Source organism: Piliocolobus tephrosceles, chromosome 1 (assembly GCF_002776525.5).
Source record: "Piliocolobus tephrosceles isolate RC106 chromosome 1, ASM277652v3, whole genome shotgun sequence".
In the NCBI taxonomy this organism is placed as follows: Eukaryota; Metazoa; Chordata; class Mammalia; order Primates; family Cercopithecidae; genus Piliocolobus; species Piliocolobus tephrosceles.
This window is the reverse complement of record NC_045434.1, coordinates 26,577,552-26,601,244: the sequence shown is the minus strand read 5'-3', so window position 1 is coordinate 26,601,244 and position 23,693 is coordinate 26,577,552. Positions and strand designations below refer to the sequence as shown.

At 39.4% G+C, this 23,693-nt stretch overlaps 1 protein-coding gene across 7 annotated transcripts in view; it reads left to right on the top strand.

The window, feature by feature from the left end:
- Positions 1-23,693, top strand: part of SCYL3 (SCY1 like pseudokinase 3) — a 43,364-nt gene that overhangs the window by 4,571 nt on the left and 15,100 nt on the right. For 5 of the 7 annotated variants that reach the window (XM_023207133.2, XM_023207137.2, XM_023207136.2 and 2 more), the window contains exons 2-8: positions 794-1,008; positions 11,696-11,881; positions 14,087-14,200; positions 16,432-16,488; positions 19,878-19,980; positions 21,193-21,304; positions 23,255-23,332. In XM_023207133.2, the coding sequence (XP_023062901.1) occupies positions 844-1,008; positions 11,696-11,881; positions 14,087-14,200; positions 16,432-16,488; positions 19,878-19,980; positions 21,193-21,304; positions 23,255-23,332 (815 nt within the window). In that variant the 5' untranslated portion in view covers positions 794-843. Of the gene's footprint in view, positions 1-793; positions 1,035-11,695; positions 11,882-14,086; positions 14,201-16,431; positions 16,489-19,877; positions 19,981-21,192; positions 21,305-23,254; positions 23,333-23,693 lie in introns of all 7 variants that reach the window. The other 2 variants (XM_023207139.3, XM_023207138.3) reach the window with 2 other exon arrangements.

The following is a 23,693-nucleotide window of genomic DNA, read 5'->3' as shown; positions in this document are numbered from 1 at the left end:
CCTTGGTCCCTCTAACCGTGCCCCTTCGCTAGGCAAGCACTGAAGTATTTTGTCATAGTTGCATTTGAATTCTGTGTATGTGTGGGTTTTTTTTTTTTTTTAGCGTTTGAGATTATTTGAGATGATTGAGTTTTGTGGTGTCCCCTTTTTACTTGGGATAGCCTTGAAGAGTAGTGTGATCGTACTTGTTCTTATGTTTATTGTCATCTGTGTTTCTTCAATGAGCTGTTTTCCTTCCCATTGTTGTACTGGTGTTTTAGTGTTTTACTTGGTTTATATCAGCTCTTCATTTGTTAATATGTTTTTCATATTAACAATGTTTTTCAACATATTAACATTAAAACAGTGATTTTCATCATTGTTATAAGTATTCTCCAATTTGTATTGTTTTCCTTTATAATTTTAAGTTATTTTAGACATACAGAAGTTTTATTGTTATTGAATAATAGTTTTACAACATTTTCCTTAGGATATACAAGTGAGTTAGGAAGTATGAATTACTTTATTCTATTTTTGATTGCCTTTCCACTCTGAAAGTTTGTATGTGGTAGGGTTTGGGGAGGGACAGTAACTACATGTGACTACTTAGTAATGTGCATTTTCTCTAGAGTTGTTAGTTGTTAATTAACAACCATCGCTGGTAACTTGCTGAGCATTTACCATTTTTACTGTCAAATGTCCTAGTTACGAGGATCGAAGAAACTAGTAGTTTGGGGTGGCTATGTCTGGATATCTCTTGTTGATGTTGCAGATAGGGATTTAATGTTTGAAATTGTTTTCTATTTTCTTTTAGATCCGCTTGGCTTTGAGGAAGAGTGGCAGTACTGCCTCACTGCATAAGGGATGGGATCAGAGAACAGTGCTTTAAAGAGCTATACACTGAAAGAACCACCGTTTATCTTACCCTCTGGACTTGCTGTTTATCCCGCTGTACTGCAAGATGGCAAATTTGCTTCAGTTTTTGTGTATAAGAGAGAAAATGAAGACAAGGTTAATAAAGCTGCCAAGGTACCATAATAGGTGACGACTTAATAGTTAGTACTTTTTACTATCTTGTTTTCTTTTAAAAAAATATGAAATTAGTAAAGGTCAAAAGAGGTAAGATCATAAGGAACAGTATTTTATTATTTATGTCCTTTCAAAACATTGCTGTTACTTTGTGGGCCTATCTTGCATTTGCATGACATGGTCAGGGACCATACTGTAGCCAAAAAACATCATCAAACTCAGTATGATGGCTTTTTTTTTTTGAGACAGAGTCTCGCGCTGTCTCCCAGGCTGGAGTGCAGTGGCGCCATCTCAGCTCACCGTAAGCTCCGCCTCCCGGGTTCACGCCACGATGGCTTTTATCATATTTTATTTTTCTGGTGAGAAAGTTAGGGAGACATTTTTATATAGCTCATATAAGATATAAGGAGCGATATAAGGAGTTAATCTTGTCTAGCAAAATTCTGTTAAGTATTGACAACATTCTGTAGGCTTCAGCTTCCTCCTTAGGGAAAAGATCCTTATAGTTCATGCCTTATAATTGCTGCTCCAGGCAGAGGGTGCCAGTGCATTAGCATGCTGTGTGTCACACTCAGGTGACCCTGGCCTCTTATTAGAAAAAAATGATTTTACTGTGGAATATAAGTCAATAAAATAACCCCAATTGTCTTTTTGAATTGGGGAAAATGAAGGCATTAGTTGATGCTTCTTTGGATAGCTAGCACTTCGGAAATTTAGCCATTCAGATATATCATCTTCTGAAAAGGAAAATGTAGTTGTATTAGTAAATTAATTCTCCAGTATTTATTCTGGTAGGCATGCTATTTTCAGGTTGAACTTGGTATCTTGATTTTGTTAGAATTAAAATCTCTATTACCTTGAGTCCCTTAGTAATATCAACAGGTATGGAACATTGATTTCTACTTCAAAGGACTCTAAATTGTTTCTACTTTTTAACATGGTTATAAAGGATTGTATTAGTAATGGAATTTTGGTCTTCCACTGGTCACAACAGTTATTTATTTGATGTTGTGTTTTTGATCAAGCATGAAATTGTTATAAGATGATTCCTAAAGAAAAAGATGTGTAACAGTTATCTCGAGATGCATTTCCTAGTAATGCATTGTGGTAAAAAGTATAGCTGGCTGTTTTATTGCTAGGTAATTTTGCTTTTTGGTAGAACCACATTTTTGACTCTTTTTTACATCATCTAGGTATGAAGAATTTTTTATTGTGATTTTACAAAAGACAAAATGCCTTACTTCGCTTTCTTGTTCTTACAGTTCATGTCTAACATGCCTGCTGTTATTTTTATCTAATAAGATTGTGCATATTGTTTTTTATAATAACTTAAACTGTTATCAGCGAGGTACTAGAGATTTATCTTTCTTAGTTTTTTTTTCTTTATAAGATTTTTAAAAAATGGTGTTACCCCTTATGGTACATGTACCAAGAAAATTGAATAACCTAGATCGAGTTTTTAAAGGAAAAAAACACAAAGTCCACTCTCCATTTTGGAGGACTTCTATGCTGAAGGAATTGCGAAGCTTGAGAGGGAAGACTTATTCCCCCTTAATATCCATAGATACCCTTTTAAGCCATGTCTGAGTCTTTGCACATAGCTTCATCTTTGTCTCTTGGTAAGCCATTCTGTGGCTTTGAAAACCTCATATATGAATTTGGGAAATTTGAAATTGGAATAAAGTGATAACTTTAGATTCTCAGAATGTTTCTCGTAATCTTAAAAAACTAGGTCATAGTACTTGAGAAATGTATGGCATTTGATGTGTTAGATTTTAGGAATTTGATGTCCTAGGTATCTGACATACTAAGACAATATATTTAGCTTGCCTCACTTTCTCTAGAGTTTGGGTTGTTGGTCATACCTTTGGTAGTTTTAACGATTATTTCAAGCAGATACATAGTGTTTTCTGTGGCAGATGTTACTGGATAACAATATACACTTTCTCCACTGTTACAAGTGAAAAACGACAATCATAGTACACCAAGATGAAATGCAGGTATAAGCTCTGGCCACAAAATAATATGAGAACTACTTAGTTCTATCTGACCATCTCATTTTATCTTGAATTCATCAGCTATAATTAACAGTATAATTTGCTAACTGATGATGATGACTCATATATGTAAGCCTATAAACAATGATAAATTCTAAGCCCAAGTTTGATGGCTGTAGTTTGCTGGAATCCAAGTGTTTAATTAGGGCTTTGTGGTAAGTTTATAAAAGCTTATAAAAATGATTCTTGAGTGTCTTTATGCCAGGAATCACATTGGACTATCTAGGAGTGGTATATAGATGCTATATAAGTGCTCTATGTAGTATTGTTGGAGTCATTATGCTCTTCTCTATAGTGGATTCGGGCTGTTGTGGGAGGGTTGGTCAGCGTATTTAAGAATGCACATTGTGTGGGCATAACAAGAAATGGGAGAGATGATGGCTATGTCCAAAAGAGCTTGCATTCTAGTTGGGGAAAGCTGTTCTCCTCTTTCTCATACTGATTTTTTTTTTTTTTTTTTGAGATGGAGTCTCGCTGTGTCTCCCAGGCTAAAGTGCAGTGGTTCGATCTTGGCTCACTGCAACCTCTGCCTCCTGGATTCAAGCGATTCTCCTGCCTCAGCATCCCAAGTAGCTGGGATTACAGGCACGTGCCACCACACTCAGCTAATTTTTGTATTTTTAGTAGAGATGGGGTTTCACCATATTGGCCAGGATGGTCTCGATCTCTTGACTTCGTGATCCGCTTGCCTCAGCCTCCCAAAGTGCTGGGATTACAGGAGTGAGCCATCGCACCTGGCCCACGGTTGATTTTTTAAGAAATTATTTTTTGCCCTTCATAATCAGAATGCAGTGCTCTTATGTGGCTCCTGGGCACTGTCCACTCAGAAGAACTTCTGAAGTATCATCCATGCCTCAGATATGATGGACCCACCAGATGGAATGGCCAGCTACTTGCCCCCACCACACCTTTCAGACTTCACTCTCTCCTCTTTCCTTTTTCCTTTAACATCCAACCTGCTATTCTAAACTAATTATCTGCCAAAATCTCTAGTTTGAGCTCCAGATCTATATTTTCACTTATCTATTGCACATTTCCACCTAAAAGTTTTATCAGTACCTCAAATGCAAGCTCTACACAATGGAATTCTTTATTCCTTTCTCTTTCTGCGTTTTATTGTTAGTTTATGCTCTAACCTTCAGATAGTGGACATTTACCAAAAAAAAAAAAAAAAGTATCTGCATTTTGTCTTAGATTTACATCTTCAGAGAAAAAGGAATAATATTTTTCCCTGAAGGTCCTTGTTCTCTAGTTTAGGCATCTTGGTCATTTTATTATGTTTACTTAACATATTTAACAGCATGAATTATGGCTTTGTCCCATCTAAAAGCCTGCAGGTGGATTTGGGCTGTAATGCTGAGTCAGTTAACTTTGTGTAGTTCTCAAAGTGAAATAGCAAATCAGAGGCAGAACAGCAATAACAAGTTAAGCCTCTGAGGCTTGCATGAATTCTCTGGATAACTGAATCATAACTGATTCCTGATAAATGGGAATCATTTATATTTAGGGATAGAATCTCATACTTAAGATCCCTGTTTGGGTGTAGATAAATATCAACATTGATAAATTATATAATACTATTCCTATTTAACAGTAAAGTTCCTTACTCAGAATCCTCTTTCAGAGACCATGACCTAGGACAGTGAATGGGATGTAACAGGTATTCAATAACTTTGGGGAAAGTGCTCTCAAGACACTGTCATTCAAAAATAGTCATCTTTCTCTACTAGGGCAAGAGCCATTTATTTGTTCAACTGATTTTGATTGAAAAATATCCTAGTTACCCTTAGCAAGTATGTCTTGTTGCTATTCTTTAGAGCAGCAGAGGCTTGAATCAAAAAATGTTCTATTTGGTTTTGAACTGCTAGCCTTTCCTGTGAATCTATATGCATCATTTATGCTTAATATTGAATGTACCAAAGGAGAGTGACAAGTAAGATTCTTGCTAAGTGCCTTGTTCAGAAACATGCAGTGAGTCATTTCTTCCTCGCCTTTATTATACAAACACGAACTCACTTTGGATCAAGAAATGTTCTAGGCAGGGTAGAGTAAAACAATAAGCAGAAGAGAACATGAAAGATTTGGTTTGAAAATTATTTGAAATTTATTTGAAAATTACTTGAAATGATTCTTAAAATAAAAATATGAGGGAGGCTACATAATTTTATACAGAAGCCGTAGCTCAAAACACACTTGTAGGCCAGGCATGGTGGTTCACGCCTGTAAGCCCAGCACTTTGGGAGGCCGAGGTAGGTGGATCACCTGAGGTCAGGAGTTTGAGACCAGCCTTGCCAACATGGTGAGACATCATCTCTACTAAAAACACGAAAATTAGCCAGGCATGGTGGTGGATGCCTGTAATCCCAGCTATTTGAGAGGCTGAGGCAGAAGAATCCTTTGAACCCGGGACACGAAGGGTGCAGTGAGCTGAGATCACGCCATTGCACTCTAGCCTGGGTAACAAGAGCTACACTCAGTCTGAAAAACAAAACAAAAAAACACTTGTAAAAAATTATTCCCAGTAAACTTAACTGATTTAACCAACCTGCTAACACAATTTTTGGTTTATCAGGATCTTTGCTGTATTTGTTAGTTTGTAATTGCTACTTAGAGAAATTTTTTCTTCAATATTTTCTTAATTAGTTTTTATTAAATTAACTCAAGGGAAGGTAACAACTTTCTTCCTAACAATAAATAAATAAACCTTTTTGGAGCTATTCCCAGAGTTGGCAAAATTTGAGATTATTACAAGAAAATAAAAGACACTGGAGGCTGGGCAGGGTGGCTCACACCTGTAATCCCAGCTTTTTGGGAAGCTGAGGCGGGCAGATCACAAGCTCAGGCGTTGAAGACAAGCTTGGCCAACATAGTGAAATCCCATCTCTACTAAAAATACAAAACAATTAGCTGGGCATGGTGGTGGGCGCCTATAGTCCCACCTGCTTGGGAGGCTGAGGCAGGAGAATCAGTTGAACCCAGGAGGCAGAGGTTGCAGTGAGCCAAGATTGTGCCACTGCACTCCAGCCTGGGTGACATAGCGAGACTCTGTCTCAAAAAAAAAAAAAAAAGGGTAATTGGAGAAACCAACCCACTGAGATGATTTTCCTGTGACCCTGCCTGGAAGTAGTTTAATAGAACTTTGAGGCATCTGATACAAAAACTGTACCAATGCAGGGTATGGATTCTTATACTGGCCCATAGTCTTCCAAGAAGGTGTTTGGAGTGTTCAGTACTCACTGTTTATTTGTGAAAATGGCACCACCTGGTAATATCTTGAGGGTTATCTTCCAAATGAAATATTTTATCACTCTCCTCCCAATATGACTGCATTACAGGGCTTCCTCAGTGATTGTATAGGGTAGACCTTAGAGCTTTAATATCATGAAATTTCTTTCAGAAATTCATGGTTTGTAAGGAAAACCACCCTTCTAGCAGTTTCTTTTTGCTGTAATTAAACGATAAAATTATTCAATGTTGGAGGAATTTTGGACTGTGGATCTCCTGTTACTCATGTTAAAATTTTCAAAATATGCTGCATGGGTGGGGATTGGAAAGTCAGGATCTGATAGAGCTGTTCCAGGACCATCTAGAGAAGATATTACACAGATTTAACCTCCCTTGTTCAGACACAAAATTGTTTCATGCTTGTCATTTCATCTGTGTCTACTGTCTGCTTAGAAAGTAGGACAAAGAAACCAGGTCAGGAAGCAGGAATATCCATTGTAGGGATTTCTAAAAGTTGGGGTATCCATACCCAGCAAGTTGTGATAAAAGTTTAAAAGATGTTTAAACGTTTTATTTTTATTTTATTTATTTAGATAGGGTCTAGCTCTGTTGCCAACGCTGGAGTGCAGTGACTTGATCCTGGCTCATTACAGCCTGGACCTCTCCAGCTCAAGCGATCCTCCAACCTCAGTCTCCTGAGTAGCTGGGACCGCAGGTGGGCGCTGCCATGCCCAGCTAATTTTTGTATTTTTTTGTAGAGAGGAGGTTTTGCCATGTTGCCCAAGCTGGTCTTGAATCCCTGGGCTCAAGTGATCCACCCGCCTCAGCTTCCCAAAGTGCTGGGATTTCAGGGGAAAGCCACAGCGCCCAGCATAAACATTTTCAAGGGGAGTAAATAAGAAGTAAAAAGGTAAAATGTAAGAAAACAGAATAGGGCGGGTGCGGTGGCTCAAGCCTGTAATCCCAGCACTTTGGGAGGCCGAGACGGGTGGATCACGAGGTCAGGAGATCGAGACTATCCTGGCTAACACGGTGAAACCCCGTCTTTCCAAAAAAATACTAAAAAAACTAGCCGGGCGAGGTGGCGGGCTCCTGTAGTCCCAGCTACTCCGGAGGCTGAGGCAGGAGAATGGCGTAAACCCGGGAGGCGGAGCTTGCAGTGAGCTGAGATCCGGCCACTGCACTCCAGCCCGGGCGACAGAGCGAGACTCTGTCTCAAAAAAAAAAAAAAAAAAAAAAAGAAAAAAGAAAACAGAATAAACAAAATTAAAATACTTTGTAAATATGTTTTATATTCATTGATGATCTGTGACAGAGGTGAGCAAACTTACGCCCAGATTAGCTAAGAATGGTTTCTACTTTTTTTTTTTTTTTTTTCCCTGAGACGGAGTCTCACTGTGTGGTCCAGGCTGGAGTGCAGTGGCCGGATCTCAGCTCACTGCAAGCTCCGCCTCCCGGGTTTTACGCTATTCTCCTGCCTCAGCCTCCCGAGTAGCTGGGACTACCGGCGCCGGCCACCTCGCCTGGCTAGTTTTTTGTATTTTTTAGTAGAGACGGGGTTTCACCGTGTTAGCCAGGATGGTCTTGATCTCCTGACCTCGTGATCCGCCCGTCTCGGCCTCCCAAAGTGCTGGGATTACAGGCTTGAGCCACCGCGCCCGGCCGCTTTGTTTTTTTTTTTTTTTTTGAGAAGGAGTCTCGCTCTGTCACCCAGGCTGGAGTGCAGTGGCGCTATCTCGGCTCACTGCAAGCTCCGCCTCCCGGGTTCAGGCAATCCTCCCGGGTTCACGCCATCCTCCCGGGTTCACGCCATCCTCCTGGATGCTGGTGATGATGTGGAGAAAGGGGAATCCTCATATACTGTTGGCGGGAATGTAAATTAGTATAGCCACTACAGAAAACTGTCTGGAGGTTCCTCAAAAAACTAAAAGCAGAACTACCCAATGATTCAGCAATTCCACTACTGGGTGTGTATCCAAAATAAAGGGAATCAATATAAAAATATATTTGCCCTCTTATATTTATTGCAGTATTATTCACAATAGCCAAAATGTGAAATCAACCTGAGTGTCCATTGGTGAATGAATGGATAAGGAAAATGTGGTGTATATATATGATGGAATACTGTTTAGCCATAAAAAGAATGAAATCCCATCATTTGCAATAACATCTTAGGACCTAGAGGACATTATGTTAAGTCAGGTGTCCCCAACTCCTAGGCTGCAGATTGGTACCGGTCCTAGGAACTGGATTGCACAGCAGGAGGTGAGCAGTGGGCACGCAAGCATTACCATCTGAGTTCTGCCTCTTGTCAGATCAGCAGCAGCGTTAGATTCTTATAGGAGCAGGAACCCTGTTGTGAACTGTGTATGCAAGGGATCTAGGTTGTGCACTTCTTATGACAATCTAACTAATGCCTGATGATTTAAGGTAGAACAGTCTCATCCTGAAATAATCCCCCCTCCCCTGGTCCGTGAAAAAATTTGTGTTCCATGAAACTGGTCCCTGGTGTCAGAAAGGTTGGGGACTGCTGTGTTAAGTGATGTAAATCAGGCACAGAAAGACACACACTGAAAGATGTCACTCATGTGGAATCTAAAACAGTTGATCTCATATGAGTTGAGAGTAGATTGGTGGTTACCAGAGGCCAGGAAGGGGATTGTAGGGGATGAAGAGAGGTTGATTAATGGGTACAAATACACAGTTAGAAGATACAAGATAGAAGATGTCAGATCTAGTGTTTGGTAGGTAAGTAGAATGACTAGTTTACAATAATCAATTGTATATTTTTACATAACTAGAAGAGAATAATTCTCATGTTTCTAGCATAAAGAAAAGACGAATGTTTAAGGTGATGGATATCCCAATTATATTGATCTTTACAAATATTATGAAGGTACTAAAATCACAGGTACTCCCCCTAAATATGCATATCTATTATCAATTTTTTAATTTAAGAAAATTAAAAATAAATAGGGCAAATAGTCTACTGTGGTTAATATTGTACCATGTCCACATGTCACATAAAATATAGAAGCCTTGTAGTGTAGGTATCTTCAGCCTCCCATCCCTACTGTTCTTTGTTACACACATATTAACTGTACATTCATTCACACACATTGAAAACCTCACCAGGAATTATTAAAATATCTGCTTTAAGTAGTGATTAAATAATTGAAGAGGTAAAAATGTGGCCTTCACCTGGGCACGATGGCTTACGCCTGTAATCCCAACACTTTGGGAGGCTGAGGCAGGCAGATTGCCCGAGGTCAGGAGTTCAAGACCAGCCTGGCCAACATGGTGAAACCCTGTCTCTACTAAAAATACAAAAATTACCTGGGCATAGTGGTGCAAGCCTATAGTACCAGCTACTTGGGAGGCTGAGGCAGGAGAATCACTTGAATCGGGAGGCGGAGGTTGCAGTGAGCTGAGATTGCGCCACTGCACTCCAACCTAGGCGACAGAGTGAGACCCTGTCTCAAAAAAGAAAAAGGAAAAAAAAAAGCCTTCATATTTATTGTAATATTTACCATTTCTCGTGCTGTTCCTTCATTTCTGAAAATTCAGGTTTCCCTTTGGTATCATTTTTTCTTCCATTTGTAGAACTTCCATGAGCATTTTTTAAATAGCAGGTCTTCTGGCAAGAAATTTTCTTTTTGTCACCAAAAGTGCTTTTATTTTGCCTTTATCTCTGAAGGTTACTTTTGCTTAGATACAGTATTCCAAGCTGATAGTTTTTTCTTTCAGCATTTTAAACGTTTCATTGTTTCTTGCCCTCCATGTTTCCTGATGAGAAATCTGCAGTTGTTTAAATCATCATTCTCCTCCATGTAATGTGTTTCCTTTAGCTGCTTCCAAGATTTTTTTTATCTTTGATATTTAGCAGTTTGATGGTAATATGTTTAAGTGTGCTTTTAAAAAATTTTATCTTGTTTTATATTTGCTGAAATTCTTAAGTCTGTAAACCTAAGTATTTAGCCAAATTTAAATTTTCATCCATTGTATTTTTTATGCCCCAATTTTTTTCTTTTCTCTTTTTTGGGACTTCAGTTATATTTATTTGACCTTTTGTTATTGTCAGAGGTTTCTGAGGCTCTGGTCTCTTTTTTTTTTCTTTCTTAATTTTTCTTTATGAGACGGGGGTTTCACTGTGTTGCCCAGGCTGGTCTCAAACTCCTGGGCTGAAGTAATCCTCCTGCACTGGCCTCCCAAAGTGCTGGGATTACAGGTTTGAGCCACCACACCTGGCCCCTCTGATCATTTATTAAAAATATTTTTTATTCTTCAGATTGGTTACTATTTTCAAGTTTACTGATTCTTTATTCTGTCCTATCCATTCTGTTAATGAGTCTATACATTAATTTTTTATTTTCAATCTTTTTTTCTTTTGGAAATTTGTATCTTTCTATTTATTTTATAACTTTTCCTTTATCTCTAGGAGGATGATTATAATAGCTGCTTTAAATTATTTCTGGTCATTCTAATATCTGAGGCCCCTTGAGGTGGTGTTTATTGGTTGTCTTTTCCATTGACAATGTGTTACATTTTTATGGTTCTTTGTATGTTGAGTAGTTTGGGGGTGCATCCTGGACATTTTGAATGTGATGTCACATAACTCTTTGTTCTGTTATAATCCTTTGGAAAATATTGATCTTTTTTATTTAGCAGGCAGCTAATTTAGGTTCAGGCCTCAAGTTTTTGAACTACTTCCTCTTACTCTTCCTGTGAATAGTATTTGCAATCTGTCTTTCTCAAAAGTTTGCTGGTTTGGGTCTATCCTGTGGATGCTTGCTTCTGAGAATTTGTGGGTATGTGAAAAATCAGGGCATCTCTCCAGCTGTCTCCTCTCTGGGATATCCTCCTCATACTCACCTTCCTGTTCTTTTCTATCATTCTTTCAGCCAGAAAGATGGTAAAGTTTTTATTGGACTTTTAGCACCTTTGTTACACTGCTTTGCAACTGGGGCCTGTCTCCATGCATAGCTGTGAGATGGGGAAAATTTCCCCAAACCAAGAATCTTACCCCATTGGTGTCGCTTCTTCAGGTTTGACTCCCCTCCATAATCTGCTTGCATTTGCTTACTTTTCGGGATTTCAGTTATTTCTGGCACTTTGTTTAGTTGATAGCAGTAATCGTTGAGAGATCTGGGCTCTTATGAGGCTTACACTACCATAATGGAACTGTAAATTTCTGTAGAGTCATTTAAATGTTAGTAAATTGAATGATGTCAGAACAAGTCATAGATCTTTGCCTTATGTGAAATTTAGCGGTTAGGGAGGAAGGTAGGGCACTCAAAAGAGCCTTAACTGCAAGTATACATTTTCTGGTTTCTCCCATAATGTATATGAAACTATAATCTGGTTTGGGGTCATTAACTTCAGCTCTTCTGTTTGTATTTTTAAAGCATTTGAAGACACTTCGTCACCCTTGCTTGCTAAGATTTTTATCTTGTACTGTGGAAGCGGATGGCATTCATCTTGTCACTGAGCGAGTACAGCCCCTGGAAGTGGCTTTGGAAACATTGTCTTCTGCAGAGGTCTGTGCTGGGATCTATGACATATTGCTGGCTCTTATCTTTCTTCATGACAGAGTAAGTAACCTGTATAGTCTGCCTCACAGACTTTGATGTAGATGGGGGTAGGGGGATGATGTGTGTGGTAATACTTATAAATTATGGTGTGTATAGAAATTGTAAGTTAGTGTTATTGTTAGAAAACTTCCTGAGAAAAAATAGCACGTTGGAAGGCACAAGAGGTGCAATAGATAGAGGTTTTATTGAATGCACAACTAGTTCTGTGTCCCTGGACAGTTATTTTTAGAATTTTATTTTAGTTTACTATAGTCTACCTCTAGTTTTGGATAATTCTTTGCCTAAAAATAGCTACAGCTGGCATGAGTTATTAAAACAAAGAAAAGGTGTAATATCAGTGTTGCCTTAGACTAAAGTTCCCATTTGTTTTCAGGAGTTGTGTCCCATTTTAGATTTTGAAGAAAGAAATGACCATTTCTTAGGAAAAGGCAGAATATATACATATCCTTTCCCATTTGAGTAGCTGGGGCCAATTGAGAGACAGCCTCTTAACATTCTGTGGTGTAACCAGTGTGCTTGACTCTCTGACGATGTTTGCTATTACTAGAAGATGGTGGTTCCTAGGTTTACTTCTGGTCTGTTTCTTGACAGTATTACTGTTTTCTTAATGGTATTTGCATTCTGAAGCATTAAGGTCTTTGGCAGTCCACCAAGATTAAAAAATACCAATCACAGGTTAGAAACACTTGGACTTGACTCATCTTTATGTATGTTTTTAAATTTTTTCTATTAATTTGAGATAGATTCTCCAAATATCATATTGGATTTATAGTCTCTTAAAAGTTTGTTTACAAGATCACATGATAATGAGAATTATTAATGGTTCAACGGGGAGAAATATCTTCTTTGTTGACAGAAGTGCATACACATGGTTAAAAAGTTTGTACACTCTGTGGGTGAGGTGTCCCTCTCCCATCCTTGAATCCAGTGCCCTAATTGTTCTCTTCAGAGGCAATGATGGTGACTCGTGTATTATTCCAGAGATGTTCTTTGTGCATATGAAACAAATATCTAGTGTGTAAACTTCTTCACTTTCATTTTTTTCTCAAATGGAAATATACTCTACACACTATTCTAAACCTTCCTTTAAAAAATATTTATCCTTTGGAGTATTCTCTATAAAAATATTTACATATTTGATGTATTGGGTAGAATTATTTAAAGTGCTTTTTTGGCCGGGTGCAATGGCTCACACCTGTAATCCCAGCACTTTGGGAGGCTGAGGTAGGCAGATTGCTTGAGCCCAGGAGTTTGAGACCAGCCTGGGCAACATGGCAAGACCCTATCTCTACAAAAACATTTTAAAAAATGAGCCAGGCATGGTGGCACATGCCTGTAGTCCCCCCTACTCAGGAGGCTGAGGTGGGAGGATTGCTTGAGCCCAGGAGGTCAAGGCTGCAGTGAGCTGTGATCACGCCACTACACTCCAACCTGAGCAACAGAGAACCTGTAATAAATACATACATACATTACATACATACATAATAACTTTAAACATACTTTTTTGTCTACTGAAATGATTTTTGGTTTGGGGAAAAATAATACCTGGATCCTGTTCTTATTTTCTCCCTTTCTCTTATTTGACTGTACTGTTTTTACAGTTTTAAAATGGGCTCTTTTGTGGTCTGTGGGATATTTCTGGTGGTCCTTATCATTCCATTTTCCTCTTCTTCAGGCAGAATTTTTTTAATGCCTACTGACAAGATTTCAGGTGAAGTGGATCTGGGTTCGTGATAGAATGTAGGTGAGAAAGAATCTAGAGAAGAAAATTAATAAAATAACTTATGTGAGCAAAGATATATTTTATCTTTAAAGGCATTGGAAGTAAATAATATAGGCTATACAGACTTGTAAATTTATGTTTAAGAACATGTGTGTCTCCTGACTCCCATAGAAATGGGGAGATGACTGTGTGCACTGGCTTTAATGTGTTTATTAACCTGCCACATGAGGCAGGGGGAGATAACAAAAGCCCTTCCATTCCATTTTTCCTTTTATCTAACTTCATTCAGTTTGTTGTTTCTTGAAGTCATAGTTCCATTTATCATGCCACAAGTGGGAAGGCTTGTCATAATGTTTTTGGTGGTTAGTATTTGGTTTTTTAAAATAAAGATTGTGAGAGATGGAGAAAAACTTTTTTTTAAATAAATTTCTATTTCAGATCCTGGAGTGGCACTCTTCCTTCTGTTCTTTTTTTTTTTCCAGGGACAATTAACACACAATAATGTCTGTTTATCATCTGTGTTTGTGAGTGAAGATGGGCACTGGAAACTAGGAGCAATGGAAACTGTTTGCAAAATTTCTCAGGCCACACCAGAGGTAAGCCGGGGACAGCCCCCCCTTCCTTACTTGGTTTTTAATAGCGTCTTAGTATGTGGTTCTTGCCTAGGCACTTTCCTTCAGTGTTAGCTTGGTCTTAAGAGACCTGAATTTTTCTCAGTGCCCTCATTTATAGAATTGTAGCATTTTGTTCCTCAGAGGCAGTAGGGGTCATGTATCCTTTCTCCTTATTTTATAAATGGGGAACCTGAGACTGAGAGAGGTAAAATGTTTTGTTCAGATATTTTAGTTAAATGCCCCTCCCTCTGCCCCATAGTACCTTGTACTTACTTTGATCATACCACTTGATAGTGAAATCACCTTTATGTATCTGGCTTGTATTCCAGTGGTTGGGCTCTTAAGGGTGTGAGTCTCTTATCATTATACCTCTACCTAGAATAGTGCCTGGCACATAATAGTTACTCAGAAAATGTTCTTTGAACAATTGTCCGAGTTGCCCAAATTCATACATGGTATCTTAGTAGCTGGACTTAGGACCTGTGCATCTTAACTCCTAGTGGACTGTGTTGTTGCTGACGTAGTATTCGTTATACTTTTGTCTGCATGTTTCCCTCCCAGGTTGATGAACCTTTCTGTTTTCTGTTTTGTGTGTTCTCTTCACATTTCACATGTTGCCATTGCATTCACTCTTTCTTACAGAAAAAATAAAAATCATTTCCCTCTTAATATCCCTATGGAAATGGTGACTCACTGTTGACTTACTGTTTCAGTCTAATTTCCCCTGTTCTCTTTTGTGCTGCTTCCACACTTAACTTGGGGCCATGTCTAACGTGCACCTTCATGGGTTCTTGCTCAGTTTAAATGCTCTACCACAAAGACATCTCTCTGGTTATTCTGCCCATACTGATCTCTTTTTTCCCTGAATTTACCTTTTGTGTACTTCATATAATAGCATGTAATCCTTTCTGTGCTATTTATTCCAAATTCTTTGCCATGGGATGTAAGGCCCTTCACAGTCTTTCTCCAGCCTACCTTCAGCCTCATTTACCATTTAGGTTTTTTAGGGGAGTGCTGGGGAACGGAATTTCCCTCTGTCACCCAGGCTGCAGTGCAGTGGTGTGATCTCGGCTCACTACAACCTCTGTCTCCCTGGCTCAAGTGATCCTCCCACCTCAGCCTCCTAAGTAGCTGGGACCACAGGTGCACACCACCACACCTGGTTAATTTTTTATATTTTTGATAGAGATGAGGTTTTGCCATGTTGCCAAGGCTGGTCTCAAATTCCTGACCTCAGGTTATCTGCCCACCTTAGCTTCCCAAAGTGCTGGGATTACAGATGTGAGCCACGGAGCCTGGCCTCACTCAAGAGTTCTTGAGCTGTAGTCTGGTTACATCTTGTTCCATGTAGTTCAGCTGTGTCCCCACATATGCCTTCTTCCTTCACACTCTTCTTCTTTGTAGGCCATTCTGTTGCTGGAATGCATTTCTTCTCCTTGGCTTCTGGAAAATGTAAACTCATCTAAGATCTGGCTTCAATCTCCTTTCTGTGACTCCTTCCCCTAGGCACTCCCCTACCCAACAAAATTAGTCACCCTGGTGCTTCCAGGGCACTCAGCACGTTTATGGAGATTCTTAGTTTACATTCTAGGTTGTGAGCACCTGGTTGGGGGCAGAAACTTTATTGCATTCATCTTGTATTCTTGGTGATGCTCGGGACATATATTCTTGTATTCTCAATGATGTTCGGGACATATAAGCTCTTCAAAAATAATCTTCGAAACTAGCAAATTAACATACTTATTCTGTGGATGTTGGTTTTGTCTCCATAGCTAAGGTTCTCAACTTTCTAATCTCGTGTGGTAGCAAGACTTAAGATTCATTTGATTTAGTGAGATTAATGACAGATTTGTTCTGTGCTAGAAAAGGCTTCTTATGGTTAATATCTAAGCAGGAAGAGAAAGAAGTGTTCTAATTTCCATATAAGGAAATCAGATGCACAGATGCCTCTGAACAGCAGAGCGTGTCTGTTAAACCAGATGAAGGGGAGAGGAAAAGGAACTACCATTTATTACTATGCCTTGTGCTGTGCCAGGTACTTCATTTGCATTTTTTAAATTAGCATTTTAAATTTGTGCATCTAATGTGTGGCATTGATTTGAAGGTTTAATTGCTGCTGTTTGCATTGCTCATTGCTTATGTTACCTGATGTAAGAGATTAGTTCACCAAACATATGTATGAATCATTTTCTTTAATTTATTTCTCTGTCTAGTTTCTGAAGAGCATTCAGTCAATAAGAGACCCAGCATCTATCCCTCCTGAAGAGATGGTAAGATGATGTACTTCACATGTAATGAAGGCACCTTTGTGTAACTGAGTATGAAATTTTAAAAACTTTCCTCTGCTTATTCCTTTCTTTACTGAGTTACAGATGCCTCATAATTCCTCTGGCCTTAAAGCTTTCTAAGATTAATCTTACCACCACAGCCAGGGAACCAGCTTAAATTTTTTTGTCATGTAAACACCTATGATATGAGGTAGAGATACCTCAGTGTGAACAGACTATTATACCTATTTCACGATAAGTAGTTGTATTAGTCTGTTTTCATGCTGCTGATAAAGACATACCTGAGACTGGGCAATTTATAAAAGAAAGAGGTTTATTGGACTTACAGTTCCATGTGGCTGGGGAGGCCTCACAATCATGGCAGAAGGTGAAAGGCACTTCTCACATGGCAGCAGACAAGAGAAGAGAGCTTGTGCAGGGAAATTCCCTTTTTTAAAACCATCAGGTCTTATGAGACTTACTGACTATTACCAGAAGAATGCAGGGAAGATCTACCTCCATAATTCAATCACCTTCCACTGGGTTCCTCCCCACAACACATGGGAATTGTGGGAGTTACAATCCAAGATAAGAGTCACAGGCAAACCACATCATTCCTCCCCTGGCCCCTCCCCAATCTCATGTCCTCACATTTCAAAACCAATCATGTCTTCCCAACAGTCTCGAAAGTCTTCAGTCATTTTAGCATTAACTCAAAAGTCAGTAGTCCAACATCTCATCTGAGACAAGGCAAGTCCCTTCCACATATGAGCCTGTAAAATCACAAGCAAGTTAGTTACTTCCTAGATACAGTGGGGGTACAGGCATTGGGTAAATACAGCCATTCCTAATGGGAGAAATTGGCCAAAGGGGCTACAGGCCCCATGCAAGTCTGAAATCCAATGGGGCAGTCAAATCTTAAAGCTCCAAAATGATCTCCTTTGACTCTATGTCTCGCATCCGGGTCATGCTGATGCAAGAGGTGGGTTCCCATGGTCTTGGGCAGCTTCTACCCCTGTGGCTCTGCAGGGTACAGTTTCCCTCCTGGCTGCTTTCACAGGCTGGTCTTGAATGTCTGCAGCTTTTGCAGGCACACGGTGCAAGCTGTCAGTGGATCTACCATTCTGGGATCTGGAGGATGCTGGCCCCCTTCTCACAGCTCCATTAGGTGGTACCCCAGTAGGAACTCTGTGTGGGGGCTCCATCCCCACATTTCCTTTTCACACTGCCCTAGTAGAGTTTCTCCATAAGGGCCCTGTCCCTGCAGCAAACTTCTGCCTGGGCATCCGGGCATTTCCATACATCTTCTGAAATCTAGGTGGAGGTTCCCAAACCCCAATTCTTGACTTGTATGCACTTGTAGGCTCAACACCACGTGGAAGCTGCCAAGGCTTGGAGCTTGCACCCTCTGAAGCCACATCCTGAGCTCTACGTTGGCCCCTTTCTGCACGGCTAGAGTGGCTGAGATGCAGGGCACCAAGTCCCTAGGCTTCACACAGCATGGGCACCCTGGGCCTGGCCCGTGAAACCACTTTTTCCTCCTAGGCCTGCAGGCCTGTGATGGGAGGGGCTGCCGTGAAGATCTCTGACATGCCCTGGAGACATTTTCCCCATTGTCTTGGGGATTAACATTTGGCCCCTCATTACTTATGCAAACTTCTGCAGCCAGCTTGAATTTCACCTGAGATCTTCTTTTCTATTGCATTGTCAGGCTGCAAACTTCCCAAACTTTTATGCTGTGTTTTCCTTTTAAAACTGAATGCCTTTAACAGCAGCCAAGTCACCTCTTGAATGCTTTGCTGCTTAGAAATTTCTTCCACCTGATACCCTAAATCATCCCTTTTAAGTTCAAAGTTCCACAGTTCTTTAGGGCAGGGGCAAAGTGCCACCAGTCTCTGCTAAAACATAACAAAGGTCACGTTTGCTCCAGTTCCCAATAAGTTCCTCATCTCCATCTGAGACCACCTCAGCCCGAACCTTATTGTTCATATCACTAGCAGCATTTTTGTCAAAGCCATTGAATAAGTCTCTAGGAAGTTCCAAACTTTTCCATATTTTCCTGTCTTCTTCTGAACCCTCCAAACTGTTCCAGCCTCTGCCAGTTACCCAGTTCCAAAGTCTCTTCCACATCTTCGGGTATCTTTTCAGCAACACCCCACTCTACTGGTAACAGTTTACTATATTAGTCCATTTTCATGCTGCTGATGAAGACATACCCAAGACTGGGTAATTTACAAAAGAAAGAGGTTCATTGGACTTACACTTCCACGTGGCTGGGGAGGCCTCACAATCATGGCAGAAGGTGAAAGGCACGTCTCACCCGGTGGCAGACAAGAGAGCTTGTGCAGGGAAACTCCCCTTTTTAAAACCATTAGATCTTGTGAGGCTCATTCACTATCATGAGAACAGGGCAGGAAAGACCTGCCCCTATAATTCAGTCACCTCCCACTGGTTCTTCCCAGGACACGTGGGAATTGTGGGAGTTACAATTCAAGATGAGATTTGGGTGGGGAAACAGTGAAACCATTATCAGTAGTTGTACTTTCCTGGAATCCATAATAATTGTGGAAGCAAAAGCCCTAGGTCCTTTCTTGTATGTCACCCAAACCATTCATCTATCTCTAGCTGCCCATTACTTAGGATTTCAAGATGCACAGAAGAATGATTATTAACATTAGGGTGCTGGCAAAGAGATATTCTGTTTACCAATAAATTCAAAAGCAGATGCTCCCTCTATAAATTTGTTCTTATAGCCACTGTAAATAAACAATTCCCAAAGATACATTTAGTGTGCTTTACAGGAAATATGAACTCAACTATAATATAACTTAAGTGTAGACCTAAGACTTGAAATAAATCAGATTTATCCAAATCAGCATTTTATATATATATACACACACACACACATATACACTAGTGTTTTTAAAATTGGTGATTTGTGGATTTTAAGTCAATTTAGGGGGTCCTGACTAGCATTTTACAAAAAAAATAGAATAAAAGAAGATGTCTTTGGGCATCTTAGATAGTAAGGCTGAGCATTGTTTTATGAAACTTTTTGTTTCCATTATATGTGTATTTATGCACGTGTATGTATAGTAGGTCATGATATGACATATTCTTTACCATGGGTTGCAGTGAAAATATTTTTAAAAGCCACCGACGTGTGCCATGCTCTGACCTTTTTAAAAATTTTTGCCTATTTTAATGTTTTAAAATCTTCCACAAATTCTATTCACTAATAGTGTTAAGGACCTATACATTCATTTATGTGTGGTATTCTGAAGACAGATTTGAGTATAATAAATACAAACATGGGAGAAAGTGCTTCAGAGAAAATTAGAAATTGCTTATAAGGCAGATCCTGTAGTTTTAATTGTCTTTACTGCTTTTAGTCTCCAGAATTCGCAACTCTCCCAGAGTGTCATGGACATGCCCGGGATGCCTTTTCATTTGGAACATTGGTGGGAAGTTTGCTCACAATCTTAAATGAACAGGGTGAGTTAGAGTTATACTACTGCATCTGTAGAATAAGTAGGAAAATCATCCATGGTCTGTTCTCTGTGGAATTCAAAGGACTATAGTCTTTGAGCATAGTAAGGAATCTTTTGCTTACCAGGTAACTTTTTGAGGGCAGATATTAAGAACAGCAGGGAAAGAAGCTTTGGGTTTCATTTGTTTGCATTCGTGTGAAAAGAATTTTAAGTAAGAAGCACTTTGAACTATGGCTGTCAGTATCATGTGTGATTATCTTATTAATTGGTAATAGTACTTAAGCGGTCTAAATGTAGACTGTATTCCTTATTGAACCAGCCAATAAGTACATAACTATCATGAATGATTTATATGTAATAATCTGAATAATAGGGTAAAATTCATAATTTTTTGTTAAATTGGGCTTAACATTTCTCTCTTCTTTCAAAGCTCATTTGATTTATTTTCCTATTACTTTAATTTACTCTTCACTTTTTTCTTTCATTGTCTCTTAAAGCTCAGACTACTAAGGACATCGTTTTCTCCTCTCTTCTGTGTTCTCTAATTGCATGCTTGGCAGCCTGCTTCACTCTCCTGTGCCCACTTTAGGACTTTAATTTTCCACTCATTGAGTTTACTGAGGCATGTGTCACAGTAGGCCCCTTACTGGCCTACATCTCACATACCTCAAGCTTTGTGCCAGTTCTAATGCAGTTTGTTCTGCCAGGCTTATGCAATGTTCTGATTCAGCTGTCAGCTCTAAATTGTCCCATCCCAAATACTTGAGAATTAAACCCTAAGGCCCAAAGGCATCCATTGTGTATAATGAACTAACTATTCTGTGTATTTAGAATGGTAGCAATTATTTACTATCCTTGGAAGAATTGTTCATATAACTGTTCTATGGATGAGGAACCCTTGTTGAGAAAGGCCCTGAAACCTATCACACTGTTAGCCCTTTTCTTTGGGCCTGAGCTGGGTTAAATGGATTATCAGGAAATGAGAGGGTATAGAAGGGAATGGCACCTGGGGTGGGGTTTGATGGTGGTGGCAGGACAACTTTCTACACCTGCCAAGGAGTTATGCCTAAGGCAAGCAGGAAGCTGTTTAGCAACAGCCAGGGCTTTGTTTGTTTGGGCTTTTACAGGTTGGTTTTTGCTTTCGGCAGTCTCCAGCTATAGAGGTCCTGAAAAGAGGGAGAAGGCATTGGAAACTAATTGTAGCTCTGGATTTCAGTTTCAGCGGATGTTCTCTCCAGCTTTCAACAGACCTTGCACTCAACTTTGCTGAATCCCATTCCAAACTGTCGGCCAGCGCTCTGCACCTTACTATCTCATGAGTTCTTCAGGTGAGGGCATCTGGTGTGGTGACGCTGGCTGCTTCCGGAACACTGCTGCCTGCTCTCATACCTTGGATAAGTGCCAGTGGGGGGATTTTGGAGGACTAAATGGTGCAGTTTCTGTTGTTGTTAATTATTAGGAGAGGAATCATGTCCACAGGAGAAAATAGGGAAGAAATTGGGTTGTCTGTCAGTTTCCTATTATAGATAGGAAGTTTTAGAAATCCTTTATTGTCTTGAAGACTTGGATTTAGAAATTGTAGCCAGCTTTATTAGGGCTTCTAATAGTGAAGAAGCTAGGTATATCCACTGGTTTACAGTTGTGAGTTAATTGAAAAAGTTATTAAACCTAGCCTTTCTTTTCTGCTGCCATTATATTATGAGTTTATTATTTTTTTTTCTCATGGGGATGGTGAATGAGTTCATTTTCTTTGTCTAGTAGTATGTGATGGAAGAGCAAAGAAGTTGGTTTAGAGGGAAGGGCACAATATAATTTAATACTTTATTAGATTCAGAGATGTTTTTGACCCCCTCTTCAAGGTTAGTTTTAATTATGTGTCCTTCATTTTTTTATTTCCATGACTGCAGAACTTCTGCACAGGTTAGTTCCATATTCATGACTTTTATTAGCAAAGCCAACCTTATGTCAGTTTTAAAACTAAAAACCCTATGTGTTTGCATTTAGAGCTTGGGAAAAACCAGAGCAAAGGGAAGGCTAATATTATTCCCAAGTGGGGAAAATTACCTCTAGGATAGAACTTGGGGCAGGTGGGGAGGGTAATCTTATTAAATAAGTAGCATTTGTGGTTACTGGGCTTCTATTGTCATTTATATTTCAAAGAAACTATTCAGAACTTTTCCCGTTATGATCATCATTTTGAGGATGTTTTTAAACATTTGTATTTTTAATTGACAAAAATTTTGTATACTTATCACTATGAGAATCTTTCCAAGGTATTTCTATGCCCTTTTGGATGATTCTTAGAAATATTTTATTTCCCTTGATAGAAAGTCTCTACAAAGAACAATCCCTTAAAGTAAATAGATTCTCTCATCACTATGTGTAAAATGAGTTATTAAGAGTTGTAAATTGAGAGGGGAGAAGAAAGCTGAAAACACACAAACCCCACCTGCCAAAATCCCACTGTTAATGTGGAGAGAAACCCCAGTCAAGAGACAACAGTAGGAGCCAGGGTCAGCATCCCTTACAGAGGCAGCTGAACCAATTTGACTGATTAGATTTAAGTTACAACATCTTTGCTGCTGAACCAGGGGAAGCCTAAGATAGGTATAAACATAAGATGTGGAGACCCAGGTGGTAGCTCTGCTTACTGGGCCTCTGAATAGAATGTCCAGCTTGTATGCCGTAGCATCTGGGGTCAACAGTCTCATATACAGTAGGATGTGAGCTGAGCAGTGCACAGCCTTTGGAATTCTCTGGCAGCCCTATAGGAAACTGACCGCTCCTCTCGCACTAATCCCTGCTTGGCTGAAAGAATGACCAAGCAAATTACAGCAGGAGAAATGAGAAGATTGCTGTATGGAAATTCCACTTTTCACAGCCTCTTTAATAGTTTTGATTTCATCAAAGGAGACTGGAGAGTCAGCAATATTTTGTTATGGTAATGTCATTTCTCCCAGGATATTTCATTTAACATTCTATTACAACCAACAATTTAGAGGATTTTTCTGACGAAACCATAAAGCATGTTAGCATATGTGTGTTTAAACTTGTATCCTCTTCACAGATCTCTTTGATATTAAAATGTTAGATTTCATAGAGGCTTGTTCGGTAGTATTTGTCTCATAAGCTACTTAGTTGTAGTAGAATCTTTCAATGGGAAAGGAGAATGTTTCTTTGTTTAAAATTATGTTGATGTAGTCTGTGGTTATGGCCTCAATATTTAACATGCCTTCTCTAATCTGTTCTGCTGAATTCCTTCTCTTTTTGGCATTTAGAAATGATTTTCTGGAAGTTGTGAATTTCTTGAAAAGTTTAACATTGAAGAGTGAAGAGGAAAAGACGGAATTCTTTAAGTAAGTTCAGAAAATTAAGAATTTAAATTGAATAACTTGGATTCACTCCATGTAATCACTTGAGGTATTCTAGAGAAGATGACTCAGATATTTGGTTTATTTCACGTTTATTGAACATTTCCTATGTGTCAGGCTTTCTGCTAGGCCCTGGGATAGATATTTCTGGTGAAGGAAACAGGTACCCAGACTGATAATCCTTAAACAGAGAGGTGAGTACAGTAGAGCTTTTGGAAGGAGTCCTGAGAACACACAGGGCAGGAGGAGGTCGTTAGAGAAAAGGTATTCTAGGCAGAGGGGCAACATAAACAAATGCACAAAGACAAGACCTAGTGTGACTTGTGCAGGAACTGCAAGCAGGTGA